The sequence below is a fragment of the Myodes glareolus genome, chromosome X (genome assembly GCF_982192425.1).
Source record: "Myodes glareolus chromosome X, mMyoGla1.1, whole genome shotgun sequence".
NCBI classification, from domain to species: domain Eukaryota; kingdom Metazoa; phylum Chordata; class Mammalia; order Rodentia; family Cricetidae; genus Myodes; species Myodes glareolus.
In genome coordinates, this window is record NC_142053.1 from 117,406,819 (window position 1) to 117,425,699 (window position 18,881).

General features: G+C 36.6%; 1 protein-coding gene across 1 annotated transcript in view; it reads right to left on the reverse strand.

The window, feature by feature from the left end:
* Nucleotides 1–18,881, reverse strand: part of Map3k15 (mitogen-activated protein kinase kinase kinase 15) — a 121,839-nt gene that overhangs the window by 18,955 nt on the left and 84,003 nt on the right. The window contains exons 13-18 of the mRNA XM_085684891.2: nucleotides 18,284–18,379; nucleotides 14,604–14,691; nucleotides 12,643–12,776; nucleotides 8,168–8,295; nucleotides 5,612–5,742; nucleotides 5,288–5,393 (exon numbers count right to left, since the gene is read on the reverse strand). Of these exons, the coding sequence (XP_085541017.1) occupies nucleotides 5,288–5,393; nucleotides 5,612–5,742; nucleotides 8,168–8,295; nucleotides 12,643–12,776; nucleotides 14,604–14,691; nucleotides 18,284–18,379 (683 nt within the window). The remainder of the gene's footprint in view (nucleotides 1–5,287; nucleotides 5,394–5,611; nucleotides 5,743–8,167; nucleotides 8,296–12,642; nucleotides 12,777–14,603; nucleotides 14,692–18,283; nucleotides 18,380–18,881) is intronic.

Below are 18,881 nucleotides of genomic sequence, written 5' to 3' on the forward strand. Positions count from 1 at the left end.
ATTTCATCAATATTGATCCATTGCATCCTTGGTAACCCCCTGAGGTCTATTTTTGTAAACATTTCCATTTGTTGTTAAAACAGTTTCTTTGGAGATTAATTTTACATTTTGGAGGAAAACTTAACTACAGGGAGGTCAAATAAGCAGGTGTTCTAAAGGGAAGCAAAATATTGCAGAGAAGTTCATTTTGACTGGAAGTAAACAACTTGAAATAACTTCAGGAAGTCCATGAAACTGACTAGATTATTTACTCTTGAGGAAGGAGGGTCCTAAACAGTAAAGACTGCTGAGTCACTCCTAGACTAGCCAAGCTGCAGGGAAGAAGCAGAGATGAACCAAGCAGTTTAAAACTAAAAAAGAGGGCTGGAGAGATGGCTCAGTGGTTAAGAGCAATGACTTCTCTTCTAGAGGTCCTAAATTCAATTCCCAGAAACCACGTGGTGACTCACAACCACATATAATGAGATCTGGTGCCCTCTTCTGATCTATAGGCAGGATACTGCATAAATAAATAAATAAATAAATAAATAAATAAATAAATAAATAAATAAATAAATAAATCTTTTAAAAAGTAAAATAAAAAAGGAGAGAAAACAGCAGAGACCAACCAAATTGATTAGAAGAAACAAAATTCAGCCAAGCTGCCTAGAAGAGGCTTAGAACAACTTAACAACCTGGAAAGGGCACTCTCCAAACTTTTAGGCTACCTACAGGCTATATAGTATGTTCCAGGTTCCCAGCTTTGGTGAGCTGTTACCCTTGCTGGAGTAGGCTTTGGTGATACAGCTGTCTTTGAGTCATTTCTGTTCCTGTAAGTAACCTCTCATTTGTTTTCCTGTAAGTAATCCCAATAAAACTCATTGGTTTACCAAAGTGGACGTTGTTTGTATCCCTACTTTGTTCTACCATGGACTGTCTATCTGGGAAGAATAGACATGTATGTTGTCTCTTTTCAGGAAAAATATGTCCCACATTATTTTACTCAATAAAAATCTGAGAGATAGATAGACAGTAATTTATATGTCCAAGGTGACACAAGAAGCAAGTGGTTGAGTCAGAAACTGGGACTGCTCGTCTTTGATTGGAGGGTATTTATAGCTATAGACCAGATGAAGTTCCTGTTATTGTTCTAATCTTAAGTGTGTGTGTAAGAGGGATATAAACATACATTCACACAAAGGTTCCTGTGTGAGTGATCACAGAAGAACCTTTATCATTCATAATTTGAAGACTATTCAGGTAGAAAGGAATGAAGTTCTGGCAATGCCATAATATGGATAAGCCTTGAAAACATCACTAAGTGAGGAAGGTAAATATTTTTAGAATGTGTATTGCCACATTACATGTACAGAAATATCCCAAACATGCAAATCCACCCACATACCGAGTTAATCCAATGACTGTCTGAAATTAAAACTAGGCTGGCTGCACAGGGCACAGGGATATTGCAGGGGGAACAGAAATGTTCAAAAATGGAATTGGAGCAATGGCTGAAGGATATGGTAAATTTGCCAGACACCATTGAAGCATGCATTTCAAATGGGTGCTCTAACAACACTAAGTTTTATCTCCATAAAGTGTTAAACCTACCACGATAAGGACAAAAAGGCTCGGTGTGTGGTTCAGTAATAGAGCACTAGCATGGGCCTGGTTCCAGCCCCAACACTGTTCAAAATTGAGTTTGGTTACTGTAATTAGTTTATCATTCCCAAGGCAAAGACCCTTCATAGGAACATAGGAAGGAAGGGATTCAGGGCATGCAACTGCCTGAGATTGTTTTTCCTAACAAGATTCAGAAAATTTCAGAGCGTCTATGAGGAAAAGTTCCACCATTATCCACCATAACCAGGGTTCGGTACCAGCCAGCTGAGACTCCTTTACAGAACTCTTCTGTTTTGTAAAGAGTAATTACATGCAGAAGAATTTCCTCACCAAAATGAGATCCCTCCTTTTTTATCCCCTAAACACCCCTGCTTTATTTTGCAGTGCAAAATTCATGCCTCCTTAAGCCAATTACGTGAGAAATGTGATATGCAATAATGAATTATACATGTGTTTTCCATGTGATTTTTTTCCTCCTGAGGGATGCTAATTATGAAATAAACTGTTGGTGTTTTATGATTTTGAAATAGTTCCTTGTCATATCAGATCCCCTCTTGCTACATATAGCCAAGCTAATTGGTGGCTTCCAAAGAGGAAGATATTTTCAATTATAGTTGTAAAATGAGAAGATAAAAGGGGGTCAGTCTTATATACATATTCATATGTAAATAGGGGCATATTTATTTCAGAAATCATAAGTAAAGATTCAACATATTCTTTATGTGGAAAATGCCAATGGAGTCCTTGTGTCGACTTGTCCCATTTTAAGACACACATACCTCCTCTGGCCTTATAACTAAAAAGTCACTTTTGATAGATTAATATTCCCTTTGATTGGGGGGAGGTCATGTCTCCACCGTGGGTGCCCAGGGACTAATACACAACAATTCTCTTATTGAAGAAAAGTCCTTTAAAACTGGAACATTGATCATTTACCACAGATAAGACCAAATTTGTCCATTCTACAACTTTGGCCATTTCAAGGTCAGAACAATCAATGACCTTACTTATTTCAGAACTATAAAGTTATGAGAGCTGTTTCACAGTTTTGTCAGGAATGTTCTTTGTGATCGTCATGCTCCTCCCTAGGAGACCACAACCTTATTAAAAATCAGCACTTCTTTCCAAGGATCAAAATTTTAGCAATCGTTGCTTTTAAGCAGGAACTCCAAAAGCCACAGGTAGCTTATGAGAGGCCTTATACCTACTGGTCTGGTAAATGGAAAACCAGCTGGTAATTTATATCACCTTTGAATCCAGTCCCTGTCAACATTCGGAGAGTTTTATCGCCAACAGGTGGACAAAATGTAGTCTTTCAAATTCACATAAAATACCCTGTTTCCCCAGGATAATTAGCCTCCCTTGGAAACATAATCATATCAAAATTCAAAGTGTTAGAATTTACTATAGTAAAGAGCTATTTTATGATAGACCAATAACATGTCCTAATAAGTTACACAAAATTACCCATTATTTTGACTGGTATGCCACCAACTGTGAAGACATAATGCCATTTTACTGACTGAGAACCCTTAGGAAACCTCAGCAGAGTTCTTCGTCTACCCAACCTATCAGAGGTCAAGGAGAAAGTAGGGCAATATTGGTGTAACAGATAGCTGCCCAAGTATATCACTATGACAAAGCAAAAGAATTTTAAAGACAAGGACAATACTTTATCTGCGTTAAAAATCAAAATGGATGGAGTTTGAAACAATCATCCCAGTGAGGTAACTCAGACCCCCAAAGACAAATATTGTGAGTTTTCTCTTATATTTGGATGCCAGCTTTTAAGTTTTAGATATGTTTCATTCTGAAAATCCAGAGGTTAGGTCCCTTAGTAAGGGACCAGGAAGGAATAGAGGATCTTCCAAACAAGGGGAAATAGAGTATAGTGTTATAAAGTGATAAAGGGGAAACTAAAATAAGGAGGGCTAAATGTGGAGAGGGATGGGAGGAGAGAGTAAAAAAGGGAATATGGAGATAGACAATTATCACTAAAGGCTTTTTGAAAAGTCATATGGAAATTTGCTGCTCTAGAAGCATCTCAAAATATATCCATATAGAAAAGGAAGTTAAAGGGAGTCACTGTATAATGGGGAAGATAATGCACCAACTAGATATCTTATGCTACCAAACAAACCTCCACTGCTAGGAATGGATTACATCTTCTTGAGTCATTGGCTAAAGGGGTCCCATAGAACCCCTAAACACCACTGGTATCATCAAAGTTATTAGTTACCCGCCATAACCTGATGGAACGCCTTATTGCTGAAGATATAATTTACTTATATCATCAAACATGGAGATATCAATCAATAACAAGTGCCAACAACAAGTTTTAAAACTTTATTTATTTAATATACATTGGTGTAGCTGTGTGAGGGTGTCGGATCACCTGTAACTGTAATTTCAGGCAGTAATGTCATGTGGGTGCTGAGAATTGAATCTCGGTTCTCTGTAAGAGCAGCCAGTGCTCTTAACCACTGAACCATCTTTCTATCCTCCCAACTGGCAGTTTTACCCCCTACTGATTAGTGTTCATGTTGCTGGAAATTACTTTATACATGTCAGAGCAGAAAAGCAAATATCAATATTATGAAGCTATAAACTCTGTCACCTATGACAGTGACCTGCCCTGCACGATAAACTGGTACAATAGAGGCACAAATTGGGAGTAACCAATATCTTTTTCAATTGAATTTAAAACCCACTCCATGAAAAGGAACCCATACACTACACTGTCAAGAACATGAGAAAATAGATGGGACATGGGCCTAGTTGAAAGCCTACTAAATCTGCTGAAGGAACACAGTAATGACTCCCAATGATATATTGCTGTTATCTGTAGATCAATGTTTCACTCAGCCCTCATCAGAGACAATTTTTCTTATAGTAGGAATTACCACAGACTCACAAATGGACAATGTGCAGAAAGTAAGAGACTTTGGAACACTCATCCCTAAATGGGATGTCTTTATCAAACCTCTCCCCTCAAGGCTCAGGAATCTATGCAGAAGAGGAGTCAGAAAGACTGTAAGAGCCAGAAGTGGTAGATGACTCCAAGAACGTTTTCCAGACACTACAGGATTGATACACATATGAACTCACAGAGACTATGACAGTATGCCCAAGACCTGCATAGGTCCAAAACAGACAACACTCCAAAAACTGAGAAGGAGACACAAAGTTCCAAGCCTAACCAAGAAGCTATTTGTGTACCTGCTAGCAAAGGGCAAATCTGGATTGTCATTTGGTATATCAACCACAGTCTTGGGCAGGCAGGGTCCATGCCAGGCCAACATAAAACAGATGATTCCATGTTTTTTACACACTTTTTGTTTTGTTTTAGCATTTTTTGTGTTTTTACAAGATTGTTTTGATTTTCATTTTTTAACACACACACCAGAGAGAGGGAGAGAGAGAGGGAGAGGGAGAGAGAGAGAGAGAGAGGGAGAGGAGAGAGAGAATTAAGTTGGGTGGGTAGGAAAGTAGGAAAGATCTTGGAGGAGTTGGGGGAAAGGAAAGTGTATGATCAAATTATATTCTATGGAAAAATTTTAAATAAATTTAGAAAAATCAAGATGATACTCTGTGCTGTAGAGGTGACCAGTAAGTAGTTATTAGATGAGCACAGATTCAGAAGAAAGCTTAGATGACACCACACGGCCAGTTCTGCTCTGCTTACCCGCAAAGGTCTCCGTGCATGGGTTAATTCCTGCAAGGCGTTTAGATGTTCCAAAATCAGAGATTTTTACCACTCCACTATAGGTGTTCACCAGAACATTATCGCCCTTTGGAAAAAGAACAGCACTGAGTATGCAAAGTCAGATTTAAGCAAACCAGAAGCCTATAGTGTGGGACCTTGATAAATTCTCTCTAAAAAGACTGGACCTGACAGGATAGTGTGGGGCTATCCTGCTAAGCTGTCTCCCTCTGTGTGCAGACTATTTTGCCACACTATAGTGAAGGCTTAAAAAACACCACTTTGATGGCTTAGAGAAGCTCATACCTTTATGTCCCTGTGAACTATCTGGTTTTCATGGAGATACTTCAGGCCTTCCAGGATCTGTTTGGTATAAAACTTGATAGTGGGTTCCTTCATTGGTCCCCATTTGGATCGCAAGAGAGCAGAAAGGCTTCCTAGAAAGTGACATAGCAACACCAAACCAAACCAAACAAACAAAAGGAACCAAACCAAAAAATAAAACAAAAACCAACAGGATGATAAAGATTTATTTGTAATGGGTCAGAGAATAAACTATAGAGACGTTTTTAACCCTGTACTAATTTTCAGATACTGATGATCACTATTCAATTACAATGTTATGAGATTTATTATTATTTCAATGCATACACATTTACCTTAGCTCTTGCTCGTTGCCAGGCACCTTTCCAGAAGCTGTTACAAGTATTATCTCACTTAACTTACCCAATGGTTAGTTGAGATGGGCTATTTAATATCCCAATAATATTCATAGTAATTATCACTCCACTTTTTACAATCTATTTAACGAGAAAACTGAATCTTAATGGCTAGACCCATTCAAACTACCAGTTATAGATCAAAAAAATTATTTCTAATACTACATTAGTTACATGTAGTGGTTTCATACATAAAGCACTGGTATTTGGTTTTATTATTCATTTGTTATTTTGCTATATCTCTTTAAAAGTAACTGCCCAATGTGATATGAAAGTGTGTATTAGGGATACTGGGTATAAAAATGGTTTAAGGGAGTGGCCATAGGGAGATAGAGGAAAGGTAGGGATGGTAGAAGGGTTTACCAAAACTAAGGATGCATTTAAAATCATGTAAGAAACCCATTATTTTGTAAACTAATTAAAAATATAATTAAAAACATCTGACGGGAAGTATCCTGCATGGGTGGGTAATGCTGCTCCCAGAATACATAAATCGTTCAAAATTGATTTTATGTTATGTGTAATGTGCATGCAGGAGCTTGCAGGTATCATAAGATCCTTTGAAACTGGAGTTACAGACAGTTATGAGCCACTGTGTAGATGCTGGGATCAGCAAATGCTCTTAAACACCAAGCATCTCTCCAGCCCAAGCTATACGTTTTTAAATGAAAATTTTAGTGCAAGGTATGAGATACCTCCCTATGACTTGCTTACCAGCAAGGTCCCCAGAGATTTTCAAAACAAAATAGGCTATTGCCATTGCTCTTGATTGCCCACCAGTTACTAGGAATACTGCTGAATACACCACCTACTTTGTTTACAGCACACAGAGAAATCAAACTGGAATTGGCCAGGGAACTACCTCTCTGCTGGCTACTTTTCATAGGATCATAAAATTGTTATACAGGTTGGTAGAGAGGAAAGATAGTCAGTGGTATATATAGTGGTTAACCCTACATACTTCGATACTGACCAGGCTAGCAAGATGTGCACACTGAGGTAATAGTGGTATAATTGGTACAGGGGGTGCTAATAATTTTATGTTGGATTACAGTTCTATTCCCCAAGAGGGAATAAATGCCTGGTACTGTAAATCTGACCAAAAGTCTATAACTGGGTAGATCACAGGCCATAGAGGAGAATCTATTACTGTTGCTTAGCTAATAGACATGCCAATTACATATATATTTGTGTTTATACTCCAAAGACTAGTAGTGCTATCAGATGTGGCCAGAGAAGTCTTTTGGTAGTAGGAAGTGGTTAATGCAGGCTCGTAACTGGTCAAAGTACTAGGAATAAATGGTTGTTGAGCTCTGAGTCCTAAATGTGACACTTCTATCATTCTTCTCCAAGGACTAGAGAACAATACAGAAGAGGAAATGGAAGGAATCTAAGAGCCAGAAAATGGGGAGGAGTTGTAGGAAACAATGTCATTTGAAAATGACATGTCCATTGCAATTATAAACACACAGCAACTTAAGTTACCTTGCATATGAGGTGCATAAGATTGGGCCATTCAATATTTCATCATGGATAGGGAAGGCCAGTGAGGTTATTAGCAGTTAATAGTCGTAGAGGTGACTTTCTTTAATGGTGTAGACACTGATATGTTACCTGTGCTCCAGTTAAAAAAAACAAACAAACCCTATACATTCTCATATAAGCACCCAATTAAACCCAGTGGGTTGCAAAAAAGATATGAAGAGAGGGACTAGTTGGAAGAGGAAAGGGTCACCAGGAAGGGAAAAGAGACAGCAGAGGATAATGTAGGATAAATAAGATAATAATGCATTATATGTATGTATAAAATTATAAAAAAAAGTTCCAGTGTCCCTTTTCCAAACCACCTCTAAACTCCTGGACTGAGAAGAACAAAGCTCAAGGCCAGAGATACTGTTCTCTTCAACTCTTTGTCTCCAATGTTGGCACTCAGTAGACAGTCAGTGAGTATTTTAGGCAGAATAAACGAGCCTGAAATAAACTGTTTATGTGACCTTTGCAAAGTTGTATAAAACTCTTCTGAAAAAACAATATTTTCCAACCTCCAAAAGGTCTGTCACTGTTAAATGGTGAGACAATGATATTCAGATTATATTGTCAGAAGCAATTTTCAGAATGCAAATTCAAAAGAGTATCTACTTACCTCCAGGCACCTGCTCCATAAATATCTTAATGTAGCCATTCTCGGAAACAGAGCCTAGGTATTGAACAATGTTGCGATGCTTGAGATATTTGTGCAGGGCTATTTCTTCATGCAGAGGCTGAGAGTACCTATTGCAGAAAAAAAAACAAAGCCTGTGTCACTTGTGCAATCCCAGGGCTCTGGGCCCTGGAAGTCCTTTAACAGTATCCGCCTTACTGCTAACCATCCCTTCTGGACTCTCTTCCTCAGGTTCCATGAGGATATTTAAATTCCTACCTGTAAAACATGGGATTCAGGCTGAGTATTCCTAATCCAAAAAGCTACATGATCAAAAACATCTGAATATCAACATGACACCAGTGGAAAATGCCACACTCAGCATTGTGTGGTGCTTCAAATGAAGACACACCAAAAGGCGGAGAGATTTTTGGATATTTTGTTAATATCCAAATTAACAAAATCAGAAATGAAAATGAGGATGTAACAACAGACAAAGGAGGAAATATAGAGAATCATCAGGTCATACTTATAAAATCTGTACTCCACAAATTGGAAAACTTACAGGAAATGGACAATTTTCTGGATAAATATCACTTACCAAATTTAAATCAAGATCTGATAAGCAAAATAAACAGACCTATAACTGCTAAAGAAAGAGAAACAGTCATCAAAAGTCTACTAGCCCAAAACACCCAGGATCAGATGGTTTCAGCACAGAATTCTACAAGATTTTCAAAGATGAACTAATACCAATACTCCTCAAATTGTTCCACACAATAGAAACAGGATAGTCAAACTCTTTTTATGAGGCTATAGTTACCCTGAACCCAAACCACACAAATACATTACTAAAAAAGAGAATTACAAACCAATCTCACTCATGAACATCGATGCAAAAATACTCAATAAAATAGTGGCAAACCAAATCCAAGAACACATCAGAAAAATCATCCACTGTGACCAAGTAGGCTTTATCCCAGAGATGCAGGGATGGTTCAACATACAAAAATCTGTCAATGTAATCCACCATATAAACAAGCTAAAAGAAAAAAACCACATGATCATCTCATTGGATGCTTAAAAAGCCTTCACCAAATGAAACACCCCTTTATGATAAAAGTCTTGAAGAGAGCAGAGATACAAAGAACATACCTAAAAAATAATAAAGGCAATATACAGCAAGCCAACAGCCAACATCAAACTAAATGGAAAGAATCTCAAAGTGATCCTACTAAAATCAGAAACAAGACAAGGTTGTCCACTCTCTCCATATCTATGCAGTATAGTACTTGAGGTCCTAGCTAGAACAATAAGACAACAAAAGGAGATCAATGGGATACAAATTGGAAAAGAAGTCAAACTCTCACTATTGCTGATGATATGATAGTTTACATAAGTGACCCCCAAAATTATCTCAAGGAACTTCTACAAGTCATAAACACTTTCAGTAATTGTGAAGGCCCAAAAATGTGAGCCTATTTCCATTCTGACAGATGGTCAGGATATGCAAGCATGCTTTTGCTTCTTTTTAATTGGAGGTTACCTGGAAAAGGGCTGCATTTAGGAGACTTAGTCCAGGGTGGCTTCACTGCCTAAACAATGCGAATGACTTAATGTCTCAAAGTGTTAAAGCAATTAACTGTTCGAGTTGTCCTTTGTATCATGTTAAAGAAGTCTTTTGTTGCCTTCGTGCCCCTTTTGTATTGGGGTATAAATTATGTATGGAAAATTAAACTCAGACAATTTCAGTATTCACTGGAATGCCCTCCCGGTACTATTCTATTTCTGTTTTACTGTTTTTCATGCATCCTCGTATTCTATACTAATTTTTCTAAATCTTCATGCACCGATCCTGGCAAGTGGTGTTTTTGTCGAGGCTGGTCCCTGACAAGTCATGTAGCAGGATATAATATTAACTTGAAAAAATCAGTAGCCCTCCTTTACACAGATGATAAATGGGCTGAGAAAGAAATCCGAGAAACATCACCCTTCACAATAGCCACAAATCATAAAATATCTTGGACTAACTCTAACCAAACAAGTGGAAGACCTGTATGACAAGAACTTTAAATGTTTGAAGAAAGAAACTGAATAAGACACAAGAAAATGGAAAAATCTCCCATGTTTATGGGTAGGCAGAATTAACATAGTAAAAATGGCAATCTTACCAAAAGCAATCTACAGATTCAATTTGCAATGCCCATCAAAATCCCAGCAAAATTCTTCACAGATCTTGAAAGAACAATACTCAACTTTAAATGGAAAAGCAAAAAAAAAAAAAAAAACCAGGATAGACAAAACAATCCTGTACAATAAAAGAACTTGTGGAGGCATCACAATCCCTGACTTCAAACACTACTATAGAGCTACAGCACTGAAAACAGCCTCGTATTGGCATAAAAACAGACAGCAAGACCAATGGAATGGAATCGAAGACATGGATATTAATCCACACATTTTCGAACACCTGATTTTTGACAAAGAAGCAAAAAAAAAATCAAATGGAAAAAAGAAAGCATATTTAACAAATAGTGCTGTTATAACTGGATATCAACATGTAGAAGAATGAAAATAGATCCGTATATCTCACCATGCATAAAACTCAAGTCCAAATGGATCAAAGACCTCAATATAAATCTGACCACACTGAACCTCATAGGAGAGAAAGTGGGAAGTACACTTGTATGCATTGGCACAGGAGACCACTTCCTGAATATAACCCCAGTAGCATAGACACTGAGAGAAACAATTAATAAATGGGACTTCCTGAAACTGAAAAGCTTCTGTAAAGAAAAGGACACAATCAACAAGACAAATGGCAGCCTACAGTTTGGGAAAAGATCTTCACCAACTCCACATCAGACAGAGGGCTGATCTCCAAAATATATGAAGAACTCAAGAAATTGGACACCAAAAGAACAAATAATCCAATAAAAAATGGAGTACAAACCTAAACAAAAAACTCTCAACAGAGGAATCTAAAACGGTTCAAAGACACTTAAGGAAATGTTCAACATCCTTAGCCATCAGAGAAATGCAAATCAAAACAACTCTGAGATTCCATCTTACACCTGTAAGAATGGCCAAGATCAAAAACACTGATGACAACTTATGCTGGAGAGGTTGTGGGGAAAAGGGAACACTTCTGCATTGCTGGTGGGGATGCACGCTGGTACAGCCCCTTTGGATGTCAGTGTGGCAATTTCTCAGAAAATTAGTAAACAGCCTCCTCAAGACCCAGCAATACCACTTTTGGGTATATATCCAAAGGATGATCAATCGTGCCACAAGGACATGAGCTTAATTATGCTCATAGCAGCATTATTTGTCATAGCCAGAACCTAGAAACAACCTAAATGTCCCTTGACTGAAGAATGGATAAAGAAGATGTGGTACACTTACACAATGGAGTACTACACAGTGGAAAAAAATAATGACATGTTGAAATTTGCAGGCAGATGGATCGATCTAGAAAATGTCATATTGAAGTAACCCAGACCCAGAAAGAAAAATATGTACTCACTCATAAGTGGCTTTTAGACATGAAGCAAAGAAAACCAGCCTACAATTCTCAATCCCAGAGCATTAGCACCCAGAGCTGGAGGCAACACTGCCAACTATGGTAGATGTGTCTATGGCCCATCATTATTTCTGTTGGGGTCATGATTATGTACATAGATTCTCTACAGAATCACTCAACAGTAAGCACTGCTGTGTTCTTGTTTAGATTTAGATGAGGTTTAAATTTAAAATAAAGTAAACTAAGAACATGAAGTTGGATGGGTAGGGAAGTGGGGGGGGGATCTGGGAGGACTTGGGAGAGGACAAAGAATATGATCAAAATCTAATGTATGAAAAATTCAAAAAATGTAATAATAAAATTTTTAAGTTGTAATACTGATGGTAGAAAAATAGCCCCAAATCTATGATAAGGTTGAAGACCACAGTTATTAACAAAATTTGTATTATGAAACTCTTGAGTTTTAACTGCATTTAAGTTCTGTAATGACATATCCAGACAAATAATAGCCATTTTCAATTGTTACAGTGTAAATTTAAGAGCACTCAGTCAAGGCTGGAGATGTAGCTCAGTGGTAGAGTGCTTGCCTAGCATGCTCGAGGACCTGGGTTCTATCCCCAGCACTGAAAAACAAAGAGAAAAAAAAATTTCTCAGTCACATTTTAAAATATTTTCAAATAGCTGCATAAAAAGTAAATTTTTAGACATAGTTGTGGGAAGAAATACAATTTTCTTTTGAAATATGGCATTCTTTAATCTATAAACTTTTAAGTAGTTTGATTTTTCTTAATATATTTATAAGAGAACAAAAGCAGATTACCCTTATAATACGATCATCATAAGTTCTGACAACATAAGGTAGCCACACCATTCTGTTGACATAGATTAAATCCTTACACCATCAGTGGCAGGCTCGGGATACATATTGCTGAAATGGAGGACAGTCCCAACTTGCCTGCTATCTCTCTCTGGGATTTCCTTGATGGCTATTCGTACTTGATTACTGAGATCTCGGCCAGCATACACAATGCCATAGGAGCCTTTTCCCAAGACAACTCTCTCCCCATTCGCATCATGGTCATACTCATACTAAACAAGGTAAAACAACAGGACAAAAAAAAAAGACAAAACACAACTTATTGAAAAGAAGCCCAAAATTTATCTAACAATTTTTCAAAATTACAAAGCATTATTTGAGTGCCAAGCAAAATATGGTTCTTAGGTTATATACTTTTCATTTAACAAATATCTCATCTGTTCATGTGTTCATAGAATAACTTAATGAAATATAATTTCAGAAAAGTAAAAATAAGACTCACCTGTAAATTACCTGGCTTACCTTTTTGAGATTTTTCACCATTTTAATGCTGCAATTTAAAACTTTCTAAGCATGTTAAATACCACAAATCAGTATCTTCCTGCATGATCACTTATCACCTTGTCAGGAAACAAACCTCTTTCAATAGCCCAGGAAAGAATTAAAAGTCAATAAATGTTAACATCTTAATATTGTATATGCATGTTGGGAGGACCCCCATTCAGTCATATAGATCTAGTACATGTTGCAAATACATTTTACAATTAAGATAAATTGCTAGTCCATTTCATCTGTCTTCTCATAAAAACCTGTTGTGACCCTGCTTGATGTGGTAGCACATGCCTATAATTCTAGCATTCAGGAGGCTAAGACAGGAAGTTCATGAGAGCTCAGGGTTATCTGAACTACAAAGGAAAAAAAAACCTGTCTTACAAAGCAAAAACAAGGCCAGTGAGATGGCTCAGTTGGTATCAGTGCTTACCACGCAAGCTTGGTGACCTGAGTTCAACCCCCCAAACCCATAGAAAGGAGAGAATTAAGTCCAGAGTTATCCCTTGACTTCCACACATAGCATGCACATACACAGTAAAATGAAAATGATAAGTATAATAAGTCACAGCATGCAGCTGCATTTAAATTTATTCTTGGTAATTATTAAAACAAAGGTGACAGTAGTTTAAGCAACTCTTATGTAAAACAGAGAGAAAGTAATGAGTATTTCTGGGTTTTGGCATGTCCTCAGTGTTTGTACTTAATTTATACACTAATCCGTAAGTTCCTTCCTATAAGGGTGCGCATGACAATTAATACACAATTAAGATGACTAAAGGTCCTCACTGTCTGACAGACTTATTTCATAGCTTTCTCTCTTCCCACACCTGTTGCCTTTACAGGGAATCACTCACTTCACTTCTGCAACACACTTTTGATTGTCAGCTAATAATTCTTATACCTGACCTAATAACTAAATGAACCCTTTTGATACTTTCTGAAGAAAACCTTAAGGAATTAATTTCAGTCTAACTTCAAAAATATAATAAAATTTCGAGAAATTGTAATGACTGGGAGAACTTGAATTAGTGACAAATCTAAATGACTGCAAGATTAAAATACAAATAAATGATGTAGTCATTGTGGACAACTGTGCTTTCCAAATGAGTTTATGATAAGGTCACTTTCCTTAAAGTGATTCAAACCTTGATAGAGTTAATATACCATGTGCAAGTAGATATAACTAAAGTCCATTTAGGCAAAAATTGGTTTCCAGCTTGTCAAATATCTCTCTTGGAGTCTCATAAGTAATATTAACTTAGAAAATATACTTTGCATAGTTATGCATAAAAGAAAACTTTAATGTAACCCATGGCTATTTTTCTTAAAAATTTCTGACTGACAGGATCCTATGACCTTAAGATTATTCTACAGACACTTTAAACTTAATTTCTGAGACTATGGAGAATGATGTCTGGCTGGTTTTCAAAGGTATCTTTAACTATGTTTAATAGAGGATTCACATGAAAATTGAGACTTTTTCTTTAAGCACAAACGGTATATATATTAAAGGACGTTTTCCTAGTTCTGGATCTTCTGTGATTTACCTCTAAGGTGTCTCCGTCCGCCTCTCCCTCCAACTCCACTGTACTGCCCACTCCATTGTTTAGCATCTCTTTGACCAAAGAGCAAAACCTAGAACAGCAAATGTCACAGAATACCACCCATCAGGAACACTCTTTCCCCTTATGTTTAACTTAACCTTATTCTATTACATTATACTTAAACATAAAATAAACAAGTTATGGAACAATAATTCTACTCTTGATTTGACATGGTACTTTAGTGATTCCCTAATATAGTTCAAAACATATGTGATAAAAGTAAGTCCTCTTCATGAAATATCTCTATCAACAAACTAGTTGGTTACCTGAGATTAAAGTACTCTCTTAAATGTAGCACATATGTAAAACACAACAAGAACACTTTCTCTTCTAGTGAACTAAAAACTTCTTTTTGTAGGTTCCATCCATAGGCTAGAGTTAACTACATTTTCTGTATAGGTACCACATTTCTTTATCCACTTATCTGCTGATGGACACTTAAACTGTTTCCATTTTTGTCTATTAAGTGCTGAGATACATTTAGGAGTACAGATGTCCCTTTGACAGACTAATTTCAGGTCAGAATAGAGAAGTGATTACCAAAGGAGGAAGATAGAAGAGGACAGGGAGGGATAGAAAAAGATGATCAGGGGCTGGAGAGATGGCTCAGTGATTCAGAGCACTGGCTGCTCTTCCAGGGAACCTGTTTTAAATTCCCAGCACCCACATGGCAGCTCACAACTGTCTGGAATTCTAGTTCCAGGGGATCCAATACCCTCACATAGACATACAAGCAGACAAGACACAAATGCACATAAGATAAGAATAAATCACTAAAAAAGAAAGAAAAAGATGATCAATGGATACTAGGCTATATCTAGTTAGGATAGATATGTATATCAATGGAATAGAAGTCTATAAATTTAGAGGGACAACTCATTTTATAAGAGTGCCAAGGCTATTTGATGGAGAAAAGAATATTCTTTTTAACAAATGGTATTGGGACAATCAAGTACCACACACAAAAGTTCAGTTATAGTCCTATCTTATAGTATATTAGAAATTAATTAAAGGGATGGTGACATAACTCAGTGGGTAAAGTCACTTGCTGCCAGACCTAAAGACCTAAGTTTAATTCCTGGGATCCACATGGTAGAAGGAGAAAACCTATTCTAGCAAGCTGTCTTTTCACTGCAATGTGAGCATCTTGGCATGCCCCCAACAATAAGTAAGTAAAATGAATTAAAATGCACCAGATATCTAAATATGACAGCCAAGCCTATTAAATTTATAGAACAATAGATTCATTTCTATAAAAATAAATTCCATAATAATAACCATAGAGTACCTCGAATTAGGCAAAGCATTTTTATTTAAATTTAGTTTTTTATTTATGTGTATTTATGTGCCTGCTAATCAGTACATACACCATGTGTGTGCAGTGATAATGGTGGCCAGAAGAGGGCAATGGATCCCCTGCATCTGGAGTTACAGGTGATTGTGAACTGCTTGTTGTGGTACTACAACCTACTCTGTTGTAGTACCTACTCTGTAGGTACTCTAAACTGCTGAGACATCTTCAGCCCCTAAAACCTTAAGCATAAACAAAAATTTCGAATGACAAAAATGGATAAACCTAATAATTAATAATGTTTGTGTTATAAGTAATACTATTAGTGATATGAAAAGACAACCAAAGAATGGAAGAAGGTCTTATAAATTGTATCTGAGTATGTATGGAGAATATACAAGTTAATAAATAATAAAATAATAAATAGCAAAAAGACAAATAACCCAACTAAAATTGGACAAACATCACTTTCACTAGCTGATTCAAGGTAACATCATGAGGAATAATATTGACTGCTATTGTTTGAAAGAAAATGGTCCCCAAAGGGAGTGACACTATTAGGAGGAGTGGCCTTATTGGAGTAGGTGTGATTTTGTTGGAGGAAGGGTATTACTGTGGAGGTGGGCTTTGAGGTATCATATATGCTCAGGATACACCCAGTGAGACAGACTACTTCCTGTTGCCTACAGAGCTTTGTTACCTGTCTAGCACCATGTCTGCCTGCATGCCATCAGTCCTACCATGCTGATAATGGAGTGAACCTCTGAAACTGTAAGCCACCACCTCAATTGAGTGTTTTTCTTTATAAGAGTTGCCTTGGTCATGGTGTCTATTCACAGTAATAGAAACCCTAGGACAATGAGTATCCTCTGATATAAGTTACTAAGTAATATAGTATCTTTTTTCCTACTTCAAATACATAATGCACATATAATTATGAGGAAACAGCAAACAAACTCCCAATGAAAAGACAACAACATATAATGCCTGTGCTTTCTGAAAGTATTAAATCTTCAAGGTGAGAGAAGACTATAATACAGAGATGGAAACTAAATGCAGCACATGATCATAGATTGGACTGCAAACCAAAATAAAATACCTTGTTTTGGTATAAAAACATTAGGAGGAAAATAAATGAAATTTTACACTAGAATATAAACCCATGACCATCTTAATTCCTAATTATGTAACTATAGTAAGTATATAAGTGAAGATTCCCTTTATAGGAAATATACTGGAATACTTAGAGGTAATGCAGAATTATCTCTATGGCTTACTCTTCATTATTTTAGAGAAAAAAAACATGCATATAGAAGCAATATAATATGACTATAGAAAAATGGTATCACCAAGGAATTCTATATAAAACATGTTTGGAAAATATTTCTACTTTATTGAGACTTTCCTATAGTTTTCAACATTCGGCAAAGGAATTGAACACACATTTCTTTAAAGAGGACACCAAAGTGTCCAGTCAACATATGAAAAGATGCCTAGAATCATTTGTCATTAGGGAAATGCAAACCAAACACACAATGCAATTCAAACAGATATCAATTATAATAGCTAGAGCTAAAAGAACAAACAATGAAGACAGAGAGGTAGAGAAATTTGAACCTTCCCATATTGTTGATGGTAATGTAAAGTGGGAGAAAAGTTACTTTAAAATTCAGTATTTTGATGCCCAAAATCTACAAGCTTGTGTACTCACAAAATTTGTACATGGATGTACACGGAAGCAAAATTTGCAATAACTCAAAAGATAGAAACATCCCACATGACTAGCAACTGATGAGCATACAAATAAAATGCACCATTAGATATACAAGGGAGTACTGCTACTCAGCACCCCAAAGCATCAAAGTACTGATTCTGGGATGCCATGGCAGACTCTTGAAAACTGGATGCTACTGAGAAGAAGCCAGGCATAAAAGTCCACATATTATGTCACAACATGAATACAAATGTCCAAAATGGACAGATTCATAGAAATTTTGGTAGGTAGTTGTATAGGGCTAAGGTTTTAGAGGGGGAGGTTAGGAGAAAATGGTAAATGAATATTAACTGCTACTAGGCTTCCTTTAGGAATAATGAAAATATCCTCATATTATATTGTGATTGTTGTAAAAGTCTGGAGCTACATTAATATCATTAGCTTATATACTTTGGATGGTTGGAATGTATGTGGATTCTACCTCAGTGCTGTAAAAACAATTTTCTATGAACTAAAATTTTGAGAAAGACAGTACAGTTAATAAACATTTTTATAACAAAAATCTTTTAAGATCATCTCATAAATATGCTGCATATACCTAAATTAGCTGTAACTCACCTATTACATTGATCTTCAGTGGAAAAGTAGATTTGAAAGTCATCAGAATTATCATGGACATAAAGAAAACAGCACCGTTCATCAAACTTGGATAGGCTGTAAAATTTCAAAACATAAGAATGCTTATATAAAGCCAGAAGTGATGGCACATGCTTTTCATCTCAGCACTAGAAGGCAGAGACAGAAGGATCCCTGAATTTGAGGCCAGCCTGGTCTACAGAGCAAGTTCCAGGACAGCCAGTGTGACACAGAGAGACCACGTCTCAAAAAACAAACAATAACAACAAAAAGATAAATATATTGATGTTTATTTTATCTACCTTAAATTTTCTTAGTTCCTGATTTTATTAATCATTATTTTAAAAGTAGTAGTTTTATTTTTAAATTATGCATATGTGTATTGCCTGTGTGTGCAGGTTCTGCAGAGACCAGCACAAGCTGTGGGATCCTTCAGGGCTAGAGTTACAGAGCTGGTGATTGTGATCCACCCAACCTGGCCATCTCTCTAGGCCCAATGATTCATTCATTTTTTAGAAAATATTCCCACAATTTGCCTTTTCTTACTCTATGAATTTAAAATCAGAGACATCTGTAGTGA